We start from the raw sequence: 21,230 nt of genomic DNA, 5'->3' as shown, positions 1-21,230 counted from the left end.
GGGACTATGTATTAATTTAAAAATAATTACTCATTATTATTCTAAACTGATTGTATGACTTTCTGTAAAGTATAAAAAATAAAATTTTACTACATCCGTCATCATCTGTTTAGATAGCACTCCTGTTATTATTAACCAGGGATGGAAACCTTAAATTGAGGAACGAGAGCGGTCAAACTCATTTGCACCTGATAGTATTAAATATAAGAGTACTTCTTTTGCTTATTTTGTACTATTATTATTACGTTACAACACACAAAACAGTCCTATCTATTTATTAATTTATGGGATTACAAAAAAAATAGCTTGAAAGATTATAATTTTTATTTATTAATATTCGCAATAAATATTTTAATTTTAATTGATTTTGATATTCGAAAACAATACCATGACATAAATTTATGATGTAATCTGTAATAGGAATGTAGTAATTGATATATACAATACAAAAGAAAATTAAGGTTAATTTATTTATATAATAATTAAGTATAATTAAAATATTGGTGTTTTGTTATATTTTAATTAGATTTTTTTAAATTAAAATTATTTGAAATTTTCTAATAGTTTTGGATAACTTTTTTTAGTTTAAAAAATTGTGTTATTTAATTATTATTTTTTATTTACACTATGGTGGACAGAGAGACTTTATTACGAAACCGAACAATCGTATGCAAATATGCACTTACCTACTACCCGTAAATGTATGTAGTGACTTATTGCAGGATCTCCACTGATCTGGCACTCATAAATGCCTTCGTCCTTGGGCTGTGGATACTTGATTTGTAGAGCCCAATCGTTGGAATATTGCCTATGAACGGACTGGAATCTTTGGTCACTAGTATAAGTGTACAAACCAACTGTGAGGAGGTGGAAGTCACGTAGTCGTATCCACGACACCTACCGGGAAAATAAAAAATTAAATTAAACAATGATTTGTCAAACTATATCCACGAAATGTTAAGTAAGTAATATTGGGAATGAATTTATGTATTGTATAATTAACTAAAATATGAAACTATATATTTAGTTTAATCCTTTATCCGAGTGTAAGCAAACAAAGTTTGCGCCTGAAGTATTTGCAGGACTGAGGCAATTCGTGGTAAAGGTGGTATGGTAGGACTTCACATCAGTTGCCTTAGTATGTATCCATTAATGTCCATTTATGTAAAACACATCTCCTTGCGGACATGTATAATGCTATGCATTATGGGAAGGGTCACTACCCAGACCGGTTTCGACCTTTATTGAGGTCTCTTCGGTGGAACCAGACCCAGAGGTGATACCAAGTTCTTAAAAAAACTGGGAGATGGCCTGAGTCCTTGACTCTTTATCCCGTCATCTGAATGAAGAAACTCTGCTTGGGTGGGGTGTTATTGAGCTAAAAGCTCTAGTCATGGCTGGGTAACGGCAATAGCCGAGCCTCAGTTAAAACGTCATTGGCTACAGCATTGCCATTCGTTACCCTGGAAGTCTTAAAAAGGACTTTTCTCCAATTTCCTATACCAAGCGAGACACAAGACGTTGCTGACTATAAGGGTGAAGCAAAATGCTTTTATAATCCCTGCTATCTGATAAGGTTACTGTGTAGGGAAATTTCATGAGCTAAGTGCTCTGCCTGAGTGGGTGCGATTTAAAGATCTTCATTTGGAAGTAGGATGGCCTTGGGTCTCCTATATTTGGAGAAGTCTGTTTCATCATAATTTGCTTCTTGTTGCACTAATTCATTTGGATGTGAAGAGGATGCTGAGAAGAACTTTACTGCTGAAGACTGCAGGAAAGAGTAGATGTAGGGGATATTTGTATCCCGGTGGAGTTGGACATTTCTGATATACCACGGTGCGTTTAAGATCATGCGGAGACATTTGTTTGGCACTCCCTGTAGTTCGAGGATATTTGTATACTTGAGGTGTGGCTCCAGGCTGGGGATGCATAAGTAATAATGGGTCGAGTCATCAACTGATAAAGGAGCAGTTTTATTTTGGTATCCAGCTTGCTATTCCTATTGATAAGAGGGTAAAGCTGTGCAATGATTTTTGATGCTTTTGTACATGAGGCTTTTATATGTGGACTGAAGGTTAGTTTTCTGTCCAGCAATACACCCAGATATTTGGCTTCTGCCTTCCAGGGAATCTTGATATTAAATAGGAAGATGTCATCTTTCGGAGATATTGAGTTTTTAGTGAAGAGCATAGCAATACTCTTCTGAGGTTTTACTTGCAATCTCCATTCCGAGAACCAGTGCTCTAATCTCTGCATGTTTTCTTGCAGTTTCTTGGTGACAAGAAACTGCAAGAAAACCTGGTTTAATAGATCTGGTTAGTATAGCTGTGTCGTCTGCGTATAGGGCAATGATAGATGACATTGGATTGTGCGGAATGTCCGCCATGTAAATTGTGAAAAGTATCGGTGCCAGTAGGGACCCTTGAGGCACTCCTGCCAAGATTCGTCGCTGGGTAGATAATATATCATTTAGTTTGACTTGCATTCGTCTGCCACTAAGAAATGACTTTATAATTTTGACTAGATCTAATGGAATGCCAGCTAAAATCAACTTGTATAGTAGTCCAAAGTGCCATAATTTGTCGAACGCCTTTTCTAAGTCAAGAAAAACTGCTCCGGTGTATTGCCAATTGTAACTTGTGGTAATTAATTAGATTAATCTATGAATTTGTTGGGGGATACTGTGAAACTGGCGAAAATCAAACTGTTCTGAAGGAAGGATGTTTAATTTTTTTACTGAAAGTTGAATTCTGGAAAGGATAGCTTTTTCTGCTATTTTGCCCAAATTAGAAATCAGACTTATGGGACGATAACTTTGAGGCTGCTGAGGATCCTTGCCTGGTTTGTATATAGGAACTACGTCTGCCAACTTCCATGCAGAGGGAAAGTACTCAAACCTGAACATAGCATTTATTATTGTTGTAAGATGTACGATGGCCTTTCGGGGTAGCAGTTTAATAACTTTGTTGGAAATGTCGTCAGGCCCTGGAGTTTTTTTATTCTTTAAATTCTTTATAATGTCATAAATTTCAGCTGGAGAAGTAGGTGTGAGTTGGCTGGTACAGGTATCAAGCCGTTTTAACACGTGTCTGACGTGGCGGTGGACTTTGTAAATATGATTGAAATTTAGATTATCATAAGAAGGGCTAAACTGTTTTTCTAAATTTTTAGCTATAGTTTCGGCTTTTTCTGCATCTTTGTAAACAATGTTCAGGTCAGATTTGAGAGGAGGAAGAGATTTGATTTTGTTTTTGATGTTTCCCAGGAACTTCCAGACGGTTTGATCACCAGGTGATATGGAGGCTAATTTGTCTTCCCAGAGTTTGTTTCTGTGGGCTTTAAGTGCATCTCTCACTGCACTGTTCATTTTGTTGAGAAATTTTTGTTTTGGGGTGCTCTGGTGTTGTGGTATCTTTTTCTTGCTTTATTTTTTTCTCTGATTAAGTTCATTATGTCATCTGGTAGTCGTTTAGGCTTAAAAGCAATTGAATTTGAGGTGATAGATGCTATGGCTGTGTTGATTTGATCAGTAATTTATTGACTGCAGAATCAATTTCTTCCTTGGAATTAATATGAGGGACGGGATCAATGTAGTTTGGAAACATTTTGGATAGACTTTGGTTGGAAAGACCAGGGTTTGAATCCCGTCCGGGATGTGAAGAACTTTTATCAGGGCTTTTTTCCACAGGAAATGAAGGTGTGAGGCGAAGGGGGAAGTCCCCTCTGATAACTCAGTTGGAGCAGAATAGGATTGTGGTCTGATGATAATTCATTCAATGATTGCAGGGTGTACTGCAGGTTGACATTCTGAAGGAGACACCTATATCCAAGACGTCGGATGAGCCAGTCGGACTGTGGTGAGTTGGCACTGAGGGGCCAGCCACAGCTGCGCAATTTGAGCTTCTTTAATTAAAGAGGATGCGGCGATTCCTATTTATAGACCTACTACTCCAGGCGTGATGTTTTGCGTTTAAATCTCCGGCGATAATAACCGGTAGTTTAACTCCGAGGATAGCATCCAGATCTGGGGTCAGCAATGTTTTTGATGGTGGGTTATAAGCAGCATAGTTTTTTTTATGTTTCCCACAGAGTTTGTGAACATTGATACCTGTGACTTCGAGATTAGTGGTTGTAGGAATGGCTACACCTCTATAATCAAGCCTATCATTCCTGTAAAGTTGATATCCTTTGAATTTAGGATTGTCAGCAGGTCTCAGGTAAATTTCATTAATTAATAATATATCCGGATTATATCTGTCATTGAATTCCTGCAATTCTAGTATTTTATTTTTAAGGCCGTTGGCATTCCATGTAATAATCATTAGAGAATCTGGGGTGAATTTTTCCCTATGCATTGGAGAGTGCAGATAAAATGGACTGTGTTTGCTGCAAGATTTTTGTAGTGCTTAGTGATGGATTGGCGTTACTGAAATCCTGTAACATATTTACAAGAGAAGGGGTGATGATGGCTGTTATATTTGAATGTGGATTTGGCATATTCTGGTCATGGACTGCTTTTTTGGGGCGGGCCACGTCAGCATATGTTCTTGTTTGGTGTTGAAGATTTATTTTCTTGGGGGACTCAGTTGATGGTGGGTGAACACCTGTCATCTTGTTCAAACTAATAGGAGCCTGATGAACTTGAGCTTCTTGGGCTCTTGTTTCTGATAATGAGGTAGATTGACTGATTAACTCATTTTGTCTGTTCTTTTGGTGGCACATGCACCCTCTGTAATTTTCAGGGTTGGGGCCACCACAATTAGCGCACTTAGCCGGGGTTGTTTTTGGCTTGGAGCAGGTATGTGTGGGGTGTCACCACATTTTAAACATCTGTATTGAGCTTTGCACAACTTCTGGGCATGACCAAATTTTTGCCATCTATGGCACTGCCCAGAAGAGGCCCTCTTCCTAAGTGGCTCCGGTGAGACCTTAAGCCCACAGATTGTCTTCAAGTTATAAATATTCTTATAGATATTGTGTATTTCCACTAATACCAGAGGCATAGGGGTCTTGTTTGATCTGTACATTCTGCTGACCTTTATGGAAGGCAGATCTTGCATGTTGAGGTCAGCAGCTATTTCAGCTGCTTCAATGTCTTCTGATACTCCTCGGAGTACCACTTTTAAATTTTTCTCCCAGGTAAGTGTGAAGGTATTGTATTGTATACCTCTTACCTCCAACTCCTTGGTTAAATTTCTATAGTCAGTCACTGTAGCGGGCTGAATTTTGATGCCCTCCTCTGTGTTCTTGTCAGTGGAGTAATTTATCTGCAGATTGGCCATGGTGGTTCTTAAGGCTGTCCATCTCTGCTTTTCCCTAAGAATGACTGGAGGCACCTTTTCATTGGTGGAGGCAGAGGAATCTGTGTTGGGGGAATATTCATCCATGCGATTTTCGTTTGCTGACTCCGAGGCGAGAGTTTTGCGCGCGTGCGTCTCTTCTTGATCTGAATAAGTAGAGTCCGAGATTACTAGATTTAATTTTTCCTCCATTTGAGGAGCGTCTTCATTTTGATCTTCATTAGTCTCGGGTAAAGAGTAAAAATTTAGGAAGCCGGGTCATTTAAGCTCGAACTTCTTAAGGAGTTTCTTTATGAAGCTTAATGCCAGCACTTTATCTAGAGAGTCTATAATGATATCAGGATCTATCATGTTTGATGGCCATTTAAGCTTAAACTTCCTTTGAAGTTTATTTACAAGAATAAGCGCTGGCTCTTCATCCAGAGAATCTGTCAGGGCGTCCAAATCTAACACATTCATCATTAACAATTTGCTTATAAACCAAGTAAATGGACCTGAAATAGATGTGCTAACAATGGCGATTCTAGCGGTTATTAGGCCTAACGAATCGCCATCGTTGCAATTATAGTTCACAGGTGCTGTTCTGAAATACAGTATAATTCGCAATTAAAGAACTGTAATCAGGTCTCTGCTAGTTAATCTAGAAGCTACACTACAAAACCCGAGTTTCTCATATTTCATTAACACATTCTACCGAGAAGAAAATCCACAACCGTCATACGTTCACTCCAATGTGCCTATGTCCTATAACAACACCTTATAAGGACTGCTTTAAAGGGGCGAAGCAAGAATGGTTTCCATCTTCCCCTTTATCTGTAGAGAACAGTGTAGGGATAAGGTGTTATTGAGCTATTAAAGCTCTGATCATGGCAGGAGGGTAACAGCAATAGCTGAGCCTCAGTTAGAACTTCATTGGCTACAGCACTGTCATCCATTACCCTCCAAGGGTATTATTAATCACCGCATCTCACGGTCCTCCTATAATATAATATAACAAGTCCTTATAAGGACTGGCTTAAAGGGGCGAAGCAAGAATGCTTTTCATCTTCCCCGTTATCTGTAGAGGACAGTGTATGGATAAGGTGTTATTGAGCAATTAAAGCTCTGATCATGGCAGGAGAGTAACAGCAATAGCCGAGCCTCAGTTAGAACTTCATTGGCTACAGCATTGCCATCCATTACCCTCCAAGGATATTGGATTGAATAAATCAATCAGCGCATCTCACGGTCGATTGATCCAAAAATCCATAATATAACAAGTTCTTAAAAGAACTGGGCGATGGACTGAGTCCTTGACTCTTTATCCCGTCATCTGAATGAAGAAAATCTGTGTGGATGGAGTGTTGTTGAGCTAAAAAGCTCTAATCATGGCTGGGTAACGGCAATAACCGAGCCTCAGTTAAAACTTCATTAGCTACAGCATTGCCATTTGTTACCCTGGAAGTCCTCAATCGATATAATAATAATATAATACTATCAATACTAATAATAATATAATATAACAAGTCCTTATAAGGACTGGCTTAAAGGGGCGAAGCAAGAATGCTTTTCATATATTCTCCGTTATCTGTAGAGGACAGTGTAGGGATAAGGTGTTATTGAGCAATTAAAGCTCTGATCATGGCAGGAGGGTAGCAGCAATAGCCGAGCCTCAGTTAGAACTTCATTGGCTACAGCATTGCCATCCATTACCCTCCAAGGGTATTGGATTGAATGAATCAATCACCGACTATGTAAGTAAAGGTGAAATCTCAAAAATACGGACGATCTCTAGGCCACTCCATAGTGGGCGAAAGACCGTCCTAATCTCAGCGTTGGTTCCACTCAGTGACGGGCTCCCCGACCACTGAGCAGAACCGCTCATATTCTGAGGAAAATAATTCACCGACAAAGCCCCTCAGCGGGCTGTTCCGGAGAACACTTTCCCCGGAGACTCAAAGTGCTCCATTAAGGCAAAAATCTTAAGAGAGCGAACTCAAAAACTCGTCGCCCAAGGGGGTAACAGCAACAGCCGAACCTCAGTTAAACTTCATTGGTACAGCATTGCATTGTTGCCATCCGTTACCCTCAAGGGCATTAATGAATCAATCACCGACTATGTAAGTAAAGGTGAAATCTCAAAAATACGGATGATCTCTATCTCTAGTCTCTAGGCCACTCCATAGTGGGCGAAAGACCGTCCTAATCTCAGCGTTGGTTCCACTCAGTGAAGGGCTCCCCGACCACTGAGCAGAACCGCTCATATTCCGATGAAAATAATTCACCGACAAAGACTCTCAGCGGGCCGTGCCGGAGAACACTTTTCCCCGGAGACTCAAAGTGCACCCTTAAGGCAAAAACCTTAAGAGAGCGAACTCAAAAACTCATCGCCCAAGGGGATAACAGCAACAGCCGAACCTCAGTTAAACTTCATTGGTACAGCATTGCATTGTTGCCATCCGTAACCCCAAGGGCATTAATGAACCAATCGACCGCATCTCACGGTCGATTGTTCCAATCATTCGAATTCATAATATAATATAACAAGGTTCAAGCAATGCAGAAGTCATATTTACTTATACGAGTTAACAAAAGGTGTCGCAACTTATTAATAAATTACTCTGGATTAAATAATGATATTGGAAGTTATTTTTACTTGGTTAGACTATAAATTATATGTTAAGTTTAATCCTTTATCCAAGTGTAAGCAAACAAACTTTGCACCTGACGTATCTTCAGGACTAGTGCAACTCCTGGTAAAGGTGGACAAACTTCATATCACTTGCTTTAGTATCCCATAATGCAAATATGACTTCTGCATTGCTTCAACAGCGGTATCGCCTCTGGGTCTGGCTGCCCCTGAAGAGACCTCAATAAAGGTCTAAACGATCTGAGTAGTGATCCTTCCCATAATGCATAGCATTATACATGTCCGCAAGGAAATGTGCTTTGCATTATGGGAAATACTAAGACAAGTGATGAGAGCTTAGTCCATCTTTACCACGAGTTGCTTCAGTCCTGAAGATACTTCAGGCGCACACTCTGTTTGCTTACACTTAGATAAGGATTAAACTAAATATATAATTTATAGTCTAACCAAGTGAAAATAACTTCCTAAAATTTGAAACGTTTGTAGTTATAGTATCTGTGTGTGTGTGTGTGTGTGTGTGTGTGTGTGTGTGTGTGTGTGTGTGTGTGTGTGTGTGTGTGTGTGTGTGTGTGTGTGTTATTCACATATAAGAAGTTTTTCTGAATTATTCAGAGAGAAATGACTAAATTCTTGAAACAGCATAGGGAGAAAATTCTCCGAAGAAAATCTATTTACTTATTTATTGAATATTATTTTTGAGCAGAACATTCGTTTCTAAAATGGATTAAATCAACTCAACACAACGTTCTAAATATCTTTTACTTGGTTGACTAGACATTGCTTTTGTTCGAAAATTGATTTGACGTAATCAGTTAATAAATAGAAAAATTGCTGATGAAATACATATTTGATTGGGTGTACATGTCAGTCCACCTGACAAAAGATTTAAGAAAGTGTTAAGTTTCCGAGAAACTTAAAATAGTTCCTTTCCAAACTATCCGACAAGTCAAAGATCGAAATGCTGATGAACTTCATGAATTTATTCAATAATACGCAATGACTATTCTGGCTGTTTAGATTTAACATAAGAGAAAGAAATAAGACTATGAGGACAGTGTGGTACGTCTATTAATTCATTGCAGGTGTTCTTTTAGCCGGTTTGCCTGTTTTTTTTTTTAATTTTTTTAAGGGGGCGCGTGTGAGAAAGAGGAGTTTCCGGGAGGAAAAACCTACCTCTACATTGAAGAGAATTTACTGTAATATAAATAGGGATCAGTTTTGATTAACTGCTTTAATCCAGAAATAAAAACTTAATCATCTCAATTGCAAACAGTATAAGTTGCACTACAAATATGTTCATAATAGTTACGGTACCAATGAATATTTTAAGGGCAGCTTTGAAAATATTACTAAATATTGCAGAAAAGAAACGGTTGCCAAATGTAGTATTCGGAAAGAAATCTTGTATCACTGCAACATATCAACACACTCAGTCTTCACAGTGTTTTGACAACACGCAGTATTCCAATACTTCTTTTCCCCCATATTCCCCTGGCACTCCGACTTCTATCTATTTCCAAAATCGAAATCAGCATCAAAAAAGGATAGGTGGTTTTACAACGTAGATACCATAAAATTAAACGCAGCGGAGTTGAAAAGAAATCCTAAAGAAGACTTGCGTGAATGAGTAAAAAAGTGAAGGAAATACTAGGAGCGATGCATTTCCGAAAAGGGGGTTGTTCGATTGAAAAGACCAAATACTTGGATTCACAACCCGTATATCCCTAGTTCATTCCACAGAGATTGTAATAGAAATGTTTCGCTAAAGGGTTCTACTTGTAATTATGCGTTCATTCACTGTATAATTTTAAGATTAAATTTCTTCCATTTAACGAGAAGAAATTCACATCATGTTTTCATGATATTACTCTTTTTTTTTTCAGTTTCCTTAAACTGAATATTTTTTTATAAGCTTCTTTGTAGCAAAAACTGTCAGATTCTAATTTCAGTAATTTTATTCAACTGAAAAATAAGTAAAAAAAAAACAGCAATGTTGCTTAAAAAATAAAACGGCAAAATGTAATTCAAAGTTCTTTTTTTTATTTGGTCATTGCTGAGTTACCAAATCTGCGTGCATATTTTAGTTAAATTTAAGCACGCGATGTCACGTGATTATCTCGAGCAGCAGTAACAGTGACGCAATATTTGTAAATTTCTGTACTTTTTTTTCTTTGAACAAATATTTGGTCAATAAACTGACACAAAAAATAATGAATAAAATATTATTATTTGAGTGTTTGATAATTAAAATAAGCGTGAAGTATAGTATTACTTTTTTAAATGTTATGAATTACAAATTAGCATTTTGCTGACGTTTTTACGCTTGCTAGGTAGAACGTTTCATTCACTGAATTATAATCATAATACAAAAACATTACTGGCAAGGTTTCTTAATGCGATCCTGTGATTCTTTTATTGTTGAAATGCTTTCAGTGAGTCTATCGGATATCTTCTGCTGTCGCCAATCAGCTTCAACTGGAAAAGAAATGTCACGGTCCATCGACGTGGAATCGAAAGTTTTTTTCCCCGTCGTTTTGTTTTACTTAAGGATCTGTCGCTAATGTCGCTAATACGTCTGGACTATCACCGTCAGTATAAGAAAAGGAAGCCCATTCAAAAGCCAGAACGTCATGTAGAAGTACCAACACATCAAACGAGTTAGAAGAATGTTCAGTTGTTGCTGCTATGAGATATTCCATAGTTGTTGATTAAACACGGTTTCTATTGGCTCTATTGAAATAAACTCGTTAATTTAAAAAAAAAAGCCATCGATTTAACTGAAATGCATAAACGAAAGATAAAATATACACTGTGATAGACTGAGTAATTAAAATTCTAAATTTAAAATTCAAAAAATATTTTTTATTTTTTTAACAATTTTCTAACAGTTTTTGGATCAAGACACATATATCTTTCTTCATCATTATCATCATCATCATCATCATCATCATCAGTTGCATCGGTATTGGGACTGGTAGCTTAGCAGCAATTTCCTCCATTCCGGTCTGTCATTGGCTTTCTTCTTAACCTCCTGGTAACTTCTCAAACCCGTGCTGTCTTTGACTTGGCCAAGAAAGAAAGAATCATCCCAAAAAGAGAAAAACAGAAACTCTTTTAAAGCTATCGTTTGGAAAGGAATATCCAACTGGTCTATACTCATTATTATTAAGCAGCTCACTTCAGATCATTTCTAATCACGATTTGTGGACGCACGCGAAAAGTACGACACTGAAATGCAACCATCTGATGTTCTTAACGCTAACTGTCATTCTTGTCTGTAATAGCATGAAACAATCTTGCACTTCAGAACATTTCCAGGAGAAAACACTATTCTTTGCTTCAAATAGGCAATATTTCGCTTGCTTTCCTTACTATTTATTTGAATATTCAAATTAAATTTGATTTAATTCATTAAAATCAAGGGAAATTAAATAAAATGTGTTAATTATTTAAGTTACATGTTTGTAGTCGTTCGGTATTTTAAAAGGGCCCGTATGTTTTCAAAGATTTCCTAAAATACACATATATTATATACGTCGCTCACATGAGACGTGATAGAATCTATAGCACACCGATGCCCCCTGTTACTAATTATATATTTATATACTTATTAGTTATTTAGGGTTAAAAGGAATACAAGACATTAGAGGATTTTTATTTTTTTATATAATTATTATATATCATGCAAAATATTATGTAATATATATTATATTACGTGATCAATTGTTAGTTATATACTATATATTTAATAATTAATTATATATACTTGTGTAATTATAGAATTCTAACTATCAATATATGAAGAAATAGTTTGCAGTTAAGCTCATAATTAAATGAATTAAATTATATATACAGGGTGCTGTTCAAAATTCCACGTACAAACTTTGAGAGGAGGTAGAGAACATCAAAATCAACCATATTCACATAGAAAAGCATGACCGGAAGCGCCACCGGAAGGTACTAACAAGGACACAAAATATACAGAAATAACACAAGGCAGTAAGTAGTGTAAAAAAAACTTTATTAGGCGTAACTGAACAGTTCAATAGTAGTTGGATACATAATATGGTAAACGAGGTGCATGTCTGCCATCTCAGCGTTCGTAAAACGACGCGTGTTCTTCGTACGACGTCGAAAGCTTGAATGAGGAAGCCCCAATTGCTCTGGACATGCTTTCCTACGTGAATATGGTTGATGTTCTCTACCTCCCCTCAAAGTTTGTACATGGAATTTTGAACACCTTGTATATATATATATATATATTATTATTATGAGAGAGAGAGAGAGAGAGAGAGAGAGAGAATTCCAATATATATATATATATATATATATATATAAGAAACCTCCCTTAGCTGGTTTCTGCGGAATCCTTTGTTTGGAAAGATCCTGGATTCGAATCCTGTCTATGACGCAAACGACTTTTATCAGGGCTTTTCAATCAAATAAATTAGGCTGTCCCATATAGAGGCGAAGTGTTTTCTCACCGTGAAACTAGGGCTTTATGTCAATCACATCAGGTAAACCGGCGCCGTGAACGCATATAAACAAACATGGAATACTATTGTGATAGAAGACAATGATAAACCACATTGTTCTACAATAATCCCCTAGTAATGTATCATTTCTACTCCACTAAGCATTGGATTAAGGCAAAACCACACACACACACACACACACACACACACACACACACACACACACACACACACACATATATATATATATACAGTAAACCCTTGCATTTTATCTTCCAGGATTGGATTGAATCTTGAACAGAAATAAATTTCTGTCAATTTATGTTGGTCATAGTTAAATCCGTCAGCAAGGTGAGAAATAGAATCGGTTAATAAATATTATCCAAATGCGTGGTTCATTCAATTGAATTACAAAAGAATAAAATGTGAATGTGTAGGGGGGTGGGACGGGGAATAGGTCAATTACAGGGCTTTCTTTCCTTCCGCAAACGGACAAACCTACCAGAAGAACACACGCAATTAACAAACATGATATACAGATATACTAGCCTTAGTTACTTCGGCGTAATGCAAAACAACAACCAGCCCAACCATATAACTTTTCTTCAGTCTTAACATATAAAAATAGTTGCGATTCATCAGTCATAACAAACTGAACAGTTCATTTTCAAAAACAGCAGTTTCGTTATTCTTTAGAAAGAACATCATTCGTATCTTCTGCAACAATTCGTCATCAATTTAAGGTATTGTCTCACGACTAATTGCGTGCATCTAGCAAGTTTAATTTTCTCTGCTTATTTCCAGGTTCCATTATGAATAGTTCTAATGATAGCAGGATGTTGTCAGTCTAAGCTCCACGATCAACGATGGAATAGCGCCTATGTTTTATAATTACAATCAAAACACGAAAGGAAAGAGAGAGAGAGAGAGAATAAACGTGTCTTCCAGGTCTTCCTCTTTTCGATTTTACATAAATTGTTCTTCACGTAAATATGCTACTAATGCATTCTTTTCAGTCTTCATAAACGTGTCTTCATATTGTGAATGCCTGATATTCTTGGGTAAGTCGTATCGCTAACAAACTGAAAAATGACCGTATTCTGGTATGCTTTGTTTACGACTAAGAAATTCTCCAGTTGAGTGTTCAAATCAGTTCAAACCGAACATAACTCGAGAACAATTCTCTCATCATCATCATCCCCACATCAAACATAGTTTCGGAGACAACTTTGCTGACTTGCGAATGTTCTGACATTTAGAGTATTTGCAAGCCAGCAAATATTCTAAATGTCACCACATCACCGCATATGAAGGAGGATGACCACTTACTCTGCATTTATTGCAAATGAGAACCCACAAACAAAGATGTATTTCGGGGAGTTCGGTACGCATATTCAGGCCTAACTAAGGGATCCGTACTTAAATGATTTCGCCTTTCTAGGTGTGAAGGGCAGTGAGACAAATTAGACTATTTTTTATTTGGGAGGAGTATATGTGATTCTTTGTAAATTGTATTTTGTTTACCGTACAGAAAGTGACATTTAAAACACACTTTGATTTATATATAATATAAATTGTTTAAAACATAATACTTATTATAAGTCACGCCACTCATTGAGCAATTAATCATTAAATAGTAACTTCAAAATGCTTGGATTTTTTTCTATCATTGAAAAACGAACACAAGTATTTAGATTCATAATTTTTCATAAAATATCCGCTGAAATTTATACAGAATTAGATCAGCTGTTGGTAATAATATGATACCTACAATATCTTACTTATAGCCTAAATATAGGTTTTAAAAGAATGTGTGTGTGTGTGTGTGTGTGTGTGTGATAGTAAGAGCTCATACTACTAACATTAGAGCAATAGTGTTTTTTATGAACCTTTATCAAACCTAAATACATTAACTATTTTGTTCTGAATTTTACCATGAAACGTACTAAAATAACTCAGTGATATCCATAAAAGCCTTGATATAAAATCAATATCAATAAGTTCGTTTCAAGCCTACCCATAATGACGGTACTGTTATAAAGGGTGTTCTGCATTTTTGCGCGCATGTATTTCTTGAAATTCTTTAGGGGGGGGGGGGAACCACCAAGTCTATCTTCACCAAAGCTAACTTCTGTAAGAATAGATTGCATAGTCCTTATAGGACTATACAAGTACTCTCGTTTTAACTATAAAAGGTGTGTAATTAATATGAATTTTATGGTGTTTATTATTATTATGAGTAACTATTAAACAAAATCCCAAATAATATTAAACATAAAACTAAATTTTAATTAACTATATGTTTTAATTTATTATAAATAATTTATGTTATAATTAACTTTTATTGTTATTTATCGAACCATGTCACGTTTGTTTCAATCTGACTATTTGTGGCATGCTCTTCCTGGATGGAATTTAATAAAATTGGGTATTTACGAGGCTTTGCAGAATATATTTACGTTGAATATAGGTTGCATAATTTTAATGGAAAACTTGGGAAAAGATTTTATATATTATTTATAATTCTGTTCTGATTAGATGGAAAATAATAAAATTTCTATTTTTCATTTCTTTTATAATTTCCAAAATCATTTCAGCTTTCTATAAATAAGAGCCTCCGTAGCTCAGTCGTTATAGACGAAGTCCTTTGGTCGAAAGATCAGAGTTCGATTCTCGTCTATGACTTGAGAAACCTTTATGAGATGTTTGCCACTAAAGATGAGTTAGCTGGTCCCATGCGAAAGTAGAGGGTTTGCTCTTGGAAACTCTGGTTTTTCGTCCCTCAAAGCAGGCAAACCAGCCTGGTCTCGTGAACATACAAATATGCAAAACACTTCGAGGAATGATGACAGCCTGCAATGGCCTCCAGTTCAGGAAACAGCAACTTCTGACCTATACCTAATCTCGGATCCAAATGCCAAAACGGGTATCCTGGATGCTCCCATACGCTAACATCAAAATAAATTTCTATGTTTACGCTGCATACATTAACAAATGCGGAAATACACAAATATAAATAAATTTTATTTTATCATTAAACTGACCTCCGATTGAAGCATAAAACTATTCGATAAGTTTCATACGATTCTGTCGAGCTGGTTAACGAGTGGATAATGTACGCAATCCAGTCAAGATATCCTATTTCAAATCGCACTGTCCTAGGTTTATTCCACGCAAGATACGAATGCACTATAGATGTACACTCTTCGCAAGTAGTAATCATATAAAAATTACTATATTTTATTAAATCGTCTACGAATGCCTAAAATGTATGAAAATCTTTCATGACATGTGTAGTGTAATCCACCCAGTTTTAGTTTTAGATTCAAAACTTAGTAATGTTTTTTTTTATCTTAGTTTCAAGATTGGTTTATGAAGGATTCCAATATTCTCTCAATAATTCAAACGTTGTTACCAGTAAAGCGACTCGAGATGATAAAAATAATTTCTTTCCTAATGAATGGAATTTATTGAATGTTGGCATTTAATAAGTGTATTATTTTGGTATAATTTAAATTTTAATTTCAGCATTAAGCAAAACAAAACTGTATACAATGCATATTCCGACTCGGCGCGATGGTACTCCATAGGTGCAGCTTCCCAACAGCGTCTTCAGACGGTTTGGGGAAAGAGGTAGTTCAACTACTTATAGAGCTTATTTGGTCACTCTTTTTGGACTGCAAGAATGTTAACATCAGCGCTAATTAGATGGGCTACTGCCAATCCTCTCACAAGCCGATTCGTCATGATCCCTCCCCTTCTCCATTAAAACCATGAATATGTTACACAGAAGAACGAGTCCACAGTATCGACATCGCTTGGCCTTACAATCCCCGAGAACCTAGTTCGGTAGAGAAACAGAACTATCGGACTGTACATACTACACCGAAGCAAAATAATAAAATCAAGTGCAAGATAACAAATTTCGTGATTTGTTTTCTAGGTAAAGGAATTGAAATATGAAATAAACAAAATGAAAAAGGACATAATAGGGCTAAGTGAAGTGAAAAGAAAATCTGAAAGTGTGCTTTACTGGAAAAGACTAGTGATTTCAAACAGGGAGGAGTAATTTTCCTTATAAACAAGGTTACTAAATATGCAGGAATATCAGATCGGATAGTATATATCATAGTTCAAACATCGGAACAGAAAACCAATAAAATATTACAAATATATGCACCAACTAGCAGCTATGAAGATGAAGAATGCTATGAGACAGTGTCCAGTACATTACAGCAGGATCCTATAGCTAATAGTGTTAGAGGAGTTTAATGCAAGACTAAGAAAATATAAAAATTACCTTGGAAAGTGTATAGGAAAAGAGTGAAGAGTGAAATGAAATAGGAAATATGATGCCAAACTCTTCATGGTGAGGAACCAATCGAAATGCTATGAACACATTTAACAAGAAAAGACCAAACCGAAAATAGAAATGGATCAGCCCAAATAGATTACATTTTGTCATCTCATATAAGAATATTTAAAGATGTTTCAGTCATTAATCACTTGTTTGTCCATTTGTTTGACACATTAGTAGCCAAACAAAAAATATATCAAAAAGAAACGGCAAAAGAAATTATACAATTAAAGAAAGAACACGGAAAACGAAAATCTCCTAATGGATAATATACAGGAAAATCTTAATCTAATCTTTACAGATAGTCCATACAAGATTGCAAAGGATAAAATGGTTAAAAATAAAAACCTCTCAGAGAAAACAAAAAACAAAATGCTAGAAAAATAAGACAATTGGAGAAGGAAAACGAAATACAGTAGAACTTACAGAAATAAATAAAACAATCAGAAAAAATATTAATATAAAGAAAATAAAAAGAAACGAGAAGATAAAATGATACAAGAAATAATAGACAACAACAAAAACAGAAGGTTCCGCGAAACACTAACAATAGGAAAAAAAGAAAACACAACCATCGAAGATGAAAATGGGAGAGATATCAAAGATAAAAAAAACATATTAGAAAGGTCTAGCAATATTTTTAGAATTTGATAATACCATAAGCAGTGTTGAAAGTACTATTGCATGGAAACCAGAAGAACAGAAAGAAGAAACTATTCCAGAAATACAACAAGCATCGAAGGATATGCAAAATAATAAAATGTCAAGAGAAGATTGAATTACATTAGAAATGATGAAAGCAGCAGGAGAAATATTAATAGACGAACTAAAAATCTATTTAATAAACGCCTAAAAGGTATACCAAACAGCTGAAACAATACTACCATGATACTCTTGTTCAAAAAGGGTAACAAGAAAAAGATAGAAAATTCTAGACCTATAAGCTTGCTGTCACAAGTATATAAATTATTTATAAAAATAATAACAAAAAGAATCACCAGATCATTGGACGAAGCTCAGCCTAATGAACAAGCTGGATTCTGAAAGGGGTTTAACACAATCCACAATCTGCAGACATTGAATCAACTAAGAGAGAAACAGAGAATACAACTTAACATTATGCTTCGGTTTTATAGACTATAAAAATATTCCATTTAGCTGAAAAAACAAGCAATCCTAATAGCAATAAAAAATAGCAAATAACAAATAAAAAAGGCGATACTATCTCACTTAAATCATTCGATGAAGTATTAGAATGTGCCTTGAGTGTAGACTGAAGAGACAACGAGATCATCAATGTTAAAAAAAATAAAAAAAAAACCTAAATCATTACAATATGCTGATGATATTATAGTAATAGCAAACAACAAAAGAGAACTAGAAGAAATTATGAATTAATTATATACAGTATCAAATAAAGTACGATTACACATAAATTGCGAAAAACCTATAATAATGACACATATCGAACGAAGCCAGATTAACAGAGCAAATAATAATAATAGACAATAACAAAATAAAGCAAGTACAAGAATACGTATACCTCGGATGAACTTTTACATTAGGAAAAGAAGCATCCATGAAGAAATAAAGAGAAGAATTCAGATAGGCAGGATGGCTTTTGGCAAGCTGAAAAGATTCCTGTGCACTAAAATAAAACTAAAAAAACCAAACCTTTTGACCGTATCATCCCAGTTATGAAGTATGGATCAGAGACATAGCCAATAACCAAAGAAAAATTGGACAGAATGAAGAAAATGAGCGCAGACTGAAGACAGCCATGTTAAATATTAGACTGAAAGAAATAATAAGGAATGACGATATCAGAAAAGCAACAAAAGTGTTAGACATAGGAAAAGATATTTTAAAACTGAAATGGAGGTGGACAGGACATATTGTACGGATGAAAAGTGATAGATGGACAAAAGAATTATCTGTTGGGATCCATGTATAGGAAGACGAAAGGACGGTCTAGAGGAGATGGAAGGACGACCTAGTGGAGATAGCAGAAGAATGTTGGTTGGCATATAGAATTCTTCAACAGAGAAAGATAGAAACAAATGAGGGGAGGCCTATAACCATAAATAGTTATAAGAAGCTTATAAGAAGATACACAGTGCATATGCTGCCAAAAGAAGCTGTTCTGGATTCAAATCGGAAATTCAAACTGATAGGAGACTCACAAAAATATGCATTTAACAAAAATGTACATCTTGTGCATTTACGACCATATTTACTAAATTCGTTAACTTTTATCATACGTCTAAATCTGATCTAAAAGGATAACTTTGCACATGAAATCCTTATTTTGAGTTTCTAGAACTCTTAACACAAAACGTCTGTTGGATATTACTCGTTTTCCGAAGTTTATTTGAAATTAGTTCTTAAAACTTCTTCTGAAACAGTGTTAAACACGCTCAAACAGGGGAAAAATGACTTGGGAACAATTCGAACCTGGTTTCAGCAGTATGAATGACGCTATTACTAATGAGAGAGAGAGAAGGTAACCTATTTATTAAACATGCTATGCTTTTAATAACCATGGCATTCTTAGACTAGCCCGTCTCTTAAACAGATGACAAGGTTGTTCCTCTCCTGAAGATTCGAATTTTTCATGACAGAAAACAGGCCATGAGACACAAAGTCTCATGGCCTTAGTTGCTTTGTCTGTAATTCCATACAACATTAATATTTTGAGAGAAATATTTACACATCTGGGACGTCACTCTATACATAAAGATATATTTCAGAAATCATTGGTTGTCAACGGAAAAGTAGATTGAACAAATATGAGTTAACTTCTGTTTCATTTATTCGTTTTCTTAATTGTAATTGCTTTATTTTATTTTCGCTGATTTTGTATTAGTTACTTTTTTGTGTTTCCATGTCTTCAATTACCATTAATTAATTAACTGTAGAATGTCGTTTCAGTTGCTTCTAGCATTTCTTAAATTAATGTACAAAGGAATGCTGTATTTTAATTATTTCATATCATTTTTAAAATTACTATTAATTAATGGAATACCGAGTTGGAATTACTTTTCAAAAATAAGAGAGAAAATAACCACAGAATCTCGCATTTAAAAAAAAAACACGAAAGGTAAAAAAAAAAAATTATAATACACAGTGAAAATACCTGCCATATAAACTTTTCATATTACATTAACTTTATGTTTAGATTAGTGTTCAAAACTAACGGAGGAAGTAACTACAGAAGTAACTAGAGCTCAATATTGAAAAATCGTTTCACATTCCACCACAAAAGTAAATATTTATTTTAATATAGTATTATTATTAATAATAATATAAAACGTTATGAATTATTAAATGGTGTATTTGCACAACACAGTTATAGTTATTATCAGATCATCAATTTTATTAAAAATAAAATTTCAATTTTTTTTTTTTTTTTTTTGGCTAGATGGATGAAGCAAGAATTCTTTTCATATTCCCCGTTATCTGTAGAAGAAAACGTATGGATGGGGTTTTATTGAGCTATAAGCTCTAGTCATTTCTGGGTAACGGCAGTAGCCGAGCCTCAGTTAAAACTTCAATGGCTACAGCATTGCCATCCGTTACCCTCTGTCTCATTACCAAAATTTCAATAACATTCTATTTAGTCATTAAATACATTTTTATCATAAAAATGGAATAATGTGTTATTGTAAAGACTGGATCGTTGTGAATTTTTATGGCTGTCTAATTCCGTTGCTATATAAAGTGGGGATTTTTACTAAATACAAAATTACTTTTTTAAATATTATGACCCAGTGAACACAAGACATTGACTGCACGTACCAACAAGAAGTTGGTACATGCAGTCTGCAATAGTGTCATCTAGTGGGCAGATTAAAATCGTAATATTTTGTGATTACACCTAATATTATTAAAAGTGTTCTTTGGAAAGTCTTTCATGATTTTTTCACTTAGAGGGAGTCTCGTAAGAATTTAAAGTTTCTGATTAACTTCTACTACTAATATAATCAAATAACACTAGTGTTTACATCGCTGTGTGGGAGATTAGTAGCGCAAGTGAAAAATCGACAATTCTCTTTTGGTGAAAACGACCTGCAGTAGTGAACAAATTAATTCGAACATTTTAAATAAAAAATTTAATTTTGCAAGAAAATAAGTACAAACATTAAACTCCAACTTTACCTAATAATTGATGTGTTCCTTTGTTCGTGAATAAGTTCATTAATTCTCTTAGGCATAGGCTCTGCGAACATAGAACATATTTTCATATTTCTGCATATCGAAACAACACTTTTAGAATGGATTTTATTAAATTATCCTTTGTATCACAATTTAAATTTTCCAAGTCTCCTTTTCATTATGCTCACAAAGTTTCTATTGGGTTAATGTCAGGAGAGTTACTGACCATTGAAGCAATTTTTTTTATGTTGTGATTTTTGAGGGATCCTTTCACTTTTTTAAATATGGCATGAAGCGAGATCCTGTTGGAAGAT

At 35.2% G+C, this 21,230-nt stretch overlaps 1 protein-coding gene across 1 annotated transcript in view; it reads right to left on the bottom strand.

Annotated features, from left to right (window-relative positions):
* LOC150107733 (neurotrimin-like) overlaps positions 1-21,230 on the bottom strand; it is a 274,283-nt gene that overhangs the window by 59,378 nt on the left and 193,675 nt on the right. The window contains exon 3 of the mRNA XM_090391503.1: positions 687-897. Within this exon, the coding sequence (XP_090247629.1) occupies positions 687-897 (211 nt within the window). The remainder of the gene's footprint in view (positions 1-686; positions 898-21,230) is intronic.

Source organism: Typopeltis vanoorti, chromosome 4 (genome assembly GCF_054136105.1).
Source record: "Typopeltis vanoorti isolate ZY-2024b chromosome 4, IOZ_Tvanoo_1.0, whole genome shotgun sequence".
Lineage (NCBI taxonomy): Eukaryota > Metazoa > Arthropoda > Arachnida > Uropygi > Thelyphonidae > Typopeltis > Typopeltis vanoorti.
This window is presented reverse-complemented; position numbering and strand designations above follow the sequence as displayed.